Source organism: Myiozetetes cayanensis, unplaced genomic scaffold, assembly GCF_022539395.1.
Source record: "Myiozetetes cayanensis isolate MyiCay16 unplaced genomic scaffold, myiCay2020 scf13, whole genome shotgun sequence".
Lineage (NCBI taxonomy): Eukaryota > Metazoa > Chordata > Aves > Passeriformes > Tyrannidae > Myiozetetes > Myiozetetes cayanensis.
In genome coordinates this window covers 21,861,821-21,870,090 of record NW_026086937.1, presented here as the reverse complement: position 1 = coordinate 21,870,090, position 8,270 = coordinate 21,861,821, and the positions used below count along the sequence as shown (strand labels likewise).

General features: G+C 50.6%; 1 protein-coding gene across 1 annotated transcript; it reads right to left on the bottom strand.

Annotated features, from left to right (window-relative positions):
* Positions 1-1,555: 1,555 nt before the first annotated feature.
* Positions 1,556-6,718, bottom strand: TRIM59 (tripartite motif containing 59). Its single transcript, XM_050308327.1, has 2 exons — positions 6,640-6,718; positions 1,556-2,788 (listed from the first exon to the last, which is right to left on the bottom strand). The coding sequence occupies exon 2, from the start codon at positions 2,783-2,785 to the stop codon at positions 1,556-1,558; it is 1,230 nt and encodes a 409-aa protein (XP_050164284.1). The 5' UTR covers positions 2,786-2,788; positions 6,640-6,718.
* Between the last annotated feature and the right edge of the window lie 1,552 nt (positions 6,719-8,270).

The following is an 8,270-nucleotide window of genomic DNA, read 5'->3' as shown; positions in this document are numbered from 1 at the left end:
ATTAAACTGCCCTGTAGAACCTCTCCATGAGGGGCCAGGGGAGGGTCTGCAGGGAGGTGCTGGCCAGTCCTGCTGTAAGAATAGGCTTTATTGGGAGGCAAACTCAGAGAATACACGGGGAGAGTTACAGGAGTCAGTCAGTGGTAAAGGCACTTTCAGTTCCTGGGATAAAAAATAAAGTTGTGTTAGAAATTCTTTAAAAAGGAAAATAAAAGACAGGAAGAGGGGTGGGAAGAGCAGCCTTGTGGGGCAGTGAACAGCCCACCAGCACTGGAGAGTGATGGGCCAAGGGCAGCCTCCCAGCAGGGCTCAGGACAAACTTCCAGTTGTACTGGGAAATGAGAGCACTTCCACAGTCCCAGCACACACCTGGAACACCATTCCAGAACTGAGCAGTGGGATGGGTGGGAGTTGCCACTGGGACTCTGAAAGATGACAGAAAAACTCAGCAACAAATTCCAGGCACAGCTCCCACCCCATCCCAGAGTCCTCCTGCTGCTCCTCCCCTGGGACACTCCACCCCTGAGCTGCACCTGGGCTGAACTCAGCACTGGGATATCAGGATCACCTCTAGGCTTGAGGAATGTAACAGTATCAGCTCTAAGGACTGGCCTTGCCTCAGCTGTGGCAGCAGGTGGGATTTGGCAGCACCCCACAGTGCCTGCTGATAATGGGCAAGTTTGGGGTTCAAAACCCCAAGTTCAAGAGTTAAAGGGCAGCTTCAGAATTCAATCCCTACTTACCCGCAGCTTACACCCACATCAGCCAAGGAATGCTGCCAGGCATCAAAAGGTTAAATATAAATCAAAAGGTTCAATATAAATTCCCATTCCTTGTCAGGTTAAGAGCTCCTGACATCTGAAACCCTCCTGCCCCAGACTCCAGCAGGAGTTCTGCCACTTCCTGCAGCGTGGCTGTGCTTTCACTGCACCCTAAATGATTTGGGAAAAGTCAGGGAGCAGTGGGAGGTCCCTCCCTGCCAGCCCAGACACCCCCAACGTGGGTCTAGACCTGTGTGAGCATCCAAGGTCCTGCTCTGCAGGGCTCCCTGGAGAGGGGAAACCTGGGAAACACACAAAGTTATCACACACAGGACAAAAAAATGACAAAAAGAGGAAATCGTGTCCTTCCCTCTACCCAGAACCAAAACCTGAGCCTCAGGGCCACGAGCACAGACAGGGCAGTGACAGCCCCGGCCCCTCTGCAGCTGGGGGGTCCTGATAACCTGTCACATTTGTATTAAAAAACAATTTCAAAAGGGGTCACTAAAAATAAAGAGAGTCGATGCTGAAGGAGTTTTCAGAGCTGAGAAAGATTCCCACGTGTAAGGTGGTTCCAGCTGCTGGTCCTGCCTGGATCCCGGCTGGAACAAACACCTCAGTGGGACAGAAAGCCCTTCTTGGTGCAAATCTTTCCTTCCCTAGGACTTAGAGGAAACCCAGGCACTAGACAAAAGGAGGGATATGGGAATGGAAGGGAAAAGCGTAGAGCTTTAATAATGGAGCTTTTCAGTGGGAATCAGAAATGATCCTGGATTCCGGCACCGGGTCCTCATCTAATCGCGGAAGCAGCCGAAGGGGACAATCCTCCTGCAGAACCCCATCAGGGAGCTGAACGGGTGGCACAGCCCTTCCAGGGCCTTCTGCAGGTGGGAGCAGGAGTGCTGGTACAGCTGGAGCAGGAATTCCCAGATCCATGCGGGAGCAGCCTGGATGGCGCCGGCGGGCAGCGCTGTGTGCAGGGCGAGCGCGGCACCCACCGCCCCCAGCAGCAGCAGCAGCAGCAGGGTGGGCAGGCTCACTGCACACCCCTGCTCCCTGCCTGCCACCTTCTCCTTCCCAGGGCAGCTGCTGCACGGCTTCCTCCTGGGAACCAGCGTCAGTTTTGGAGGGGGGATCCTGTGGATCTGACCCACTTCAGTTTTAGCCCACACGTCCCTCAGCAGGTCCTCCATCCTCGGACGAATCTCCAGAGGTTTCACGTCGGGCAGCTCCTTCTCCCTCAGGGCCTTGACCCGCTGCTGCAGCTCCTCCAGCTTCTCCAGGCACAGCAGGGGGGACTTTTCCCTGCGGATGGACGAGTTGAGGTACTTCAGCTCAATCTCTTCCACCTTCATCTTGCTCACGCCCTCCAGCAGGGGCTCGTGTTCCCGCAGGAAGCGCCTGTCGAGCTCATCCAGAGCCCCCAGCAGGGCTTGTTTCTTGTGCTCCAAGGTGTCCCCCAGCTTTTTGAAGAACTGCCCCACCACGTCCCTCTCGCTGCGCAGGAGCTTCTCCCACTGGGATTTCTGCATGGTCAGCTTCATGTAGCACAGCAGCACCTCCCTCCAGTACTGCTCGGGCAGCTGCTCCTGCAGTTTTCCAGCAGCCTCCTTGGCCCTCCGGTGGGCGCTGTGCAGGTCCCCGATGGGGTGCCCGTGGTGCTGCCCTATGGTGAGGCACTGCCCGCACACCAGCTGCTTGTCCAGCAGGCAGTAAATGTTGAGGGGCTGCCGGGGGTGCTCCCGGCACGTCTCCACATCCCAGGGCTCTTCCTGCCGGCACTTGTCAATGACGGCCTTGAGGGCGAAGTTGACGGGCAGGGATTCCAGCCCCGCAGCCGGGATGTCCACCAGGGCCCGGCAGTTGGGGCACTTGAGGCGCCTGCGGGCGGAGAAGGTGTCGGAGCGCTGCAGAACGCCCTGCAGGCACTCCCTGCAGAAGGTGTGCGAGCAGGGCAGCACCCGCGGGTCCTGGTAAATGCCGCAGCACACGGCGCAGCTCAGCTCCTCCTCCAGCCGCTCCATGGCCTGCGCGGGGAAAGCAAACACAAACAAATTTGGGGTGTCAGCTCTTCCCACCGTCACCTCCGGGACAGGAATTGCCACCTCGGCATTTACTGCCAAGGGGGGGAAAAAGGCAAAAAAAAAAAAGGGGTGAAAACGAAGAAGTTCAAAGATTGCAGCAAAGTCTGAGCACCCACGGCCAATCTCTGTCTCAAAGCAGCAAAAACCACCCCATGGTTTTTACGGTGGGAAACGGTAGAAAAGAGTGGTAAAAGCAGAACTGGGATTTCTGAATAACCTCAGAATTATGAACAATTTAATTTCTCCCAGCACTTCCAACATAAGAATAGACCAAGAAGTGCAGAGACTTTTTTTTTTCTGCCCTAACTTGTTTCAATTGTTCCCTTTGCAACATAAAATGGTCATTGGAACATTAAACAGCCACATTTACTAGAAGCTCTCTCAAGGTTCTGGCACTAAAAATCCAACTCAGCAGCCCTCACAGACACCACCAGCACCAGGAATTAGATTTGTGTGTTATTCCTGGGCTACTTTTAAGCACCAAACTCAAAAACTAACTTTCACTTTCCATCCTTTGCGATGCTGCCTCGTTTTTCTTCGCCAGCTCGGTGAAATCAGTGTTAAACCCCAAATAACAGTAACACTAAATCATAATTCTGATTTTCATTCTGCTAAAAATATGAGGGAATTGGTACCAAAGGTTTCCTTCTCTTTGTGCCCCTTTTTCCTGCCCCTCCACCAGTTTTAATCAGAGACTTTGCTGCTGAGTTTTCAGGGTCAAACCCCACCAATTTGGGGTCTAAATCACAATCTGCAAACAATAACCTGGAGCGGAGCTCACAGTGAGGGAGGGCAGGAGCTCAACACCCAAACCCCAGGGTTCGATCAGCCCCGAGCACAGAAACAAGCCTGGCTTGGCTCACTGGGTGAGACAGTGCCAACAGAGCAACTAAAAAGTTTAATTTATCAGCTTATTTTTAATTTATCAGCACCCAAAACAGCCAGTTCAGGCTGCATGTTGTTAAGTCAACTTTGCATTCAAAACACACTTCGATTAATTCAGCTCTAAGAAAAAAAAAATCAATTCAAACAATCTATGCAGCACACTTTGAGGTAAATTAACACCAAATGTTGGGTCACTTCTTTGAATTCTTTTTTTCAAAAGAGACCTTGACTACAGCTGGGAAAAAATCTCCAAGAGGGAGACATAATTCCATGGAATTCCTAAGAACTGCCCTTTAAAAGCAGAGAGTGTGAGCATCTATAACCAGCTGGTGCATTCTCCTCAGTAAAGACAATTTACATCAGGTCCAACAGATATTTAACAAAAGACCTTCATGACAACGACACTAAATCTATTTTTTACTAAACAAAGGCCATGAGGTTATTCCTCTTCCCCTGGGAAGCCACAGGCCTTTATTTCCCAGCTTTTCCAGTCAGCCACTGTGGCAACACTGGGTTATTAATGCTATGGTTTTAAGTGATGTTCAGACCCTGGAGCTAAAGAAATGTGTCAATAATGAAGGGAGATGAGGAACAAATCTACTCCTCTGCCTAGATAATTATTTTTTATCATTAATTCCCATAGGAAATAAATGTAAAGATTTTTATTTTATTTATATTTATACAAATATTTTTATAAATATTTATATATATGGATTTATATAAAAGGGTTTATATGTTTATATATTTATATATAATTTATATATATATATAAAGATATTATTAATCTTGGGAGTGTCACTTCCATTGAAATGAAAGGAAAAATAAGTTACTTTTTTTCTCATAGTTAGAAAAAAAAAAAGAATCCTTAGTAGACATTCACTATTTTCTCTTATATATATATGGAGTTAATATAATTTTTTAAAATCTCCTTGTTTAAAATCACTGATTCTTCCCAAATCCAGCTGTTGCAGGAGGGAAATTCCCTTTCTAAAGAACACACATCCAGTCTATTTGAGCTGCAGAAGGAACGAGGTAAAATGAACCCTCATCAAACAACTGTTTGAACTCCAAGGAGCCCCTTTGCTACCAGAAAAACGAAGGGAAAACTTCATTCCAAGCAGGATTTGGAATGTCAGTGCTGATTTTTGCTAAAGCACCCTGTGCTTCCTTAATTTCTTCTAGCCAATTCCCGGGAGTTGTAGCAGGGAAGTAAAAGGTTTGGAATTCCCAAAATTTCACCCAGCACTGGCAGCACAGAGGAAATATCCATACATTGATTTATTTCCACTGCTGTTCACCTGCAGACTGCTGGAAACAGGGACTGGAACCAGCAATTGGAAAACACAGAGAGAAGAGGCCCAAAATCACAGAGTTAAGCAAAGAGAAAGAAAATAACTTTTCTAGGAAAAAAATAAAATAAAAGCAGTAGCAGGAAGCTGGGAAATGCTTTCCTGCACAGAGCAGATACTTTTCCTGGCATGTTCCAAACGACTGTGGCAGCAAATCCATGTGCCACATGTATAATAACAGGATAATAAATATTCAGATTTATTGTAAGAGTCCCTGCGCATTCCTTGATAACTCTTCCTCTCCCCGAGATCTCCTGCTCCTCCAGCTCCTTATGCCAGAGGTTGTTTAGAAAAAATGATATATATTTGCATATGTAAATATACAAACTGTGGAACACAGCACCCATCAGTGTTCAGGCGGATAAATAACTGGTTTAGAGGACAATCCCACGCACCCCATTCTACTCCAGAGGACTGAATTTGGCACTGGATAACAATCCATTCCAAGGGCACCCCCAGGAGTGGGAGCTCCAGGCTCCCTGCTCCTCCTGCTGCCAGCCAAGGAAACCTCTGCTGTCTCCTGTGGGAATGCAACCCTCGACTTCAAAACTGTGCTGAACTTCACCCACATCCACGCAGGAATGCCCAATCCCTGTCCCACAGAGATCCATGAAATCCTCTTTATCACCGGCATGGAAGCTCAAGTTTATGTTGTGCAAGAAATAAGAGATCAAATGACGTTACAACGTTTGCCATTTATAAATCACCTTCCTGGTAAAGGAACAAGAAATAAACCCAGCAGGAATCACAGACAAGCCTAAAAAATCCCTATTCCAGCCCATTCCAGCCGTGCTGCTGCGTTATCCCACACCGCGAGTCACAGCAGCGCTCAGCCGGGGATGTTCTGCCCCGGTCCCCACTCCTACACCGGGGGCACAGAGTTTTACACTTTTTGGGTGGTTTTTTTTTTTTTTTTTAACAAAGTTTCGGGGTTTTTAATGACCCGGAGGAGGCGAACACAGCCCTGTCCAACCTGAGGGTTCCCCGCGGTCCGTCCCTTCTCTGGCTCCTCCTCCACACGCACCACTCGACACGAGCTCCAAATTCAAACCCTCCGAATTCGCCCCGGGATCACGGTTACCGGGGATCCTGAGGGAATCCCTGACTCCCGAGAGCGACCCGGGCTGTTTCGCGGATCCCCCCACAGTATTATGCGTTGTTTATGTCATAAAAAAGAGTTCGGTCCCAGCCTCGGTTCGTGTGGGACCCACAGCGATTTTTCGCTCAGCTGGAAACTTCCCTGCCCCACCTCGATCTCAGAGGTTTCTCAAGACCATCATTTCAGTTAAGAAGTTTTCAACAGGCACTCGCGCTGGCGATTTTTAAACCAGACTTCAGGAAAGCTGAGAGAGAGCAGAAACCAGCGCCAGGACTTCGATGCCCCCCGTGGGTCCTTTCCAAGCCTGGATATTCCGCGGTTCTATATCCTCCCTCCGCCCTTTCTTTCTGTGCTGAGATCCCCCTCCATCCCTTATAACTCTGTCAAAGCTTCTGGTTTTGAGCATTTATCCGTCGCTCACCTCACAGCATCGGCGGAGGTGAAGGATGAACACACTTTACCTGCGTCCCTCAGGGTCCCTCCTGCCGCAGCTCCCACGCCGGCAACGACGGGCACCGTCCCCGGCGGAGAGACTGGAAAACGGGATCAACACCTGGAACCCGCCGAGGTCACAGGGATAAAAACGAGCGGAGATGCAGCGAGAGAGCGGGCGGGTCGGCGGGAGGGCAGCGCTCGCAGCCCCCGACCCGCGCCGAGCCCTCACGGAGCGCTGAGGGCGCCCCCGGCCCCCATCCGGGCAGCGCCGCGGGGCGAGGGGGCCGCTCCCGCCGCGCTCCGAGCCGGGATGGACCCCCCGCTCCCGCCGCCCCCACGGGGAGCAGGGGGCTCCACACGGGGAGCAGGGGGCTCCGCACGGGCAGCAGGGCAGCTCCTGGGGCAGAGGGAGCCGCTCCCGCCCGGCTCCTCCACGCCGGGATGGGTGCCCCGCTCCCGCCGCCCCGCAACGGCCGCGCAGTTTGAATGTAAACGGCGGGAAGGGGCGGGAGGAGCCGGGGGCGGGCATGGACACAGGGCAGGCACCGGCGGAGGGCGGGGACGCGGCCGAGGACGGGGCAGCCGCGTCCCCGCAGGGTCCCCCAGCCGCCAGGAACCGGGGGGCTGTGTGTGAGGGAGCGGCTGAGCCGCCCAGGCGGAGGGGACGGCGGGGGAAAGGAGGGCGCTCACCGGGAACGGTGCCCTGGGTGCCGGCATCACAATCGTGGAGCGATCCATCGGCTGAGGAGCGGTGGAACCCCGCCCTGCAATCCCCGTGTTACCAACCCCATTCCCCTTCACGAATTTACCCAGAAGTGCAAACCAGGAGACTGAAACCTCCTGCTTTGGGGGCGCAGGAGCTGACCCGGAGCTGCCGACCACAGAAATCAACATTAACGCGTGTTTAAACTGCACGCTTTTACCGGCTTGGGCTACTGACGATTGTTATAAAGTACCTTTGACAAGGGCCTGGAGCGACAGGACAAAGGGAATGGATTTAAACTGGCAGATGGAAGGTTTATATTGGATATTGGGAAGGAATCCTTCTCTGTGAGGGCAGGGAGGCCCTGGCACAGGTTGCCCATCCCTGGGAGTGTCCAAGGGTTTATTTCCAATTCATTTGAACTAAACTGTAAAGTTATCCTCAGCTGCTGCATTCACAGTGAACTTGAAATCGAGAAATGAAAGTCATTTAATATTTTCATTTAAATCATAATACACCATCCAAAATTCACCTAAACACCTTAAAACTGGCATTTAGAGGACCTCATACAAATGCCTGGGAAATATTTGGAATTATGTTTTAAGTAATAAAAAAGTCAGTGTATCTCCCACTTCTAGTTTTTTTTAGAGTTTGGGGTAAACTGGGGACATTCCCCCTTTGCTTTCAACACTGAACAATAATTACTGGATCCTCTTCTCTATATATTTGACAACCATTATTTTTCTATATTTTAGATTACAAGTCTGTAGCTGTCCATGGTATTGTACCACTCCCCTCCCTCTCCCACCCTGCGCTCAGCAAGGTCTTAAATCTATTTAAACATTTCTCCAAAGATGCTTTTCCAGCTCCTCAACACTCTTAATTTAAAAGTGCATCCAAGGTATTAACATACAACAAGTTTTAATGACAACTCTTTTCAATGAAAGCTCTTCC

Bases quoted from the DNA above. Each gene is read 5' to 3' on its own strand.
- TRIM59 (XM_050308327.1), bottom strand. From the start codon at position 2,785: ATGGAGCGGCTGGAGGAGGAGCTGAGCTGCGCCGTGTGCTGCGGCATT.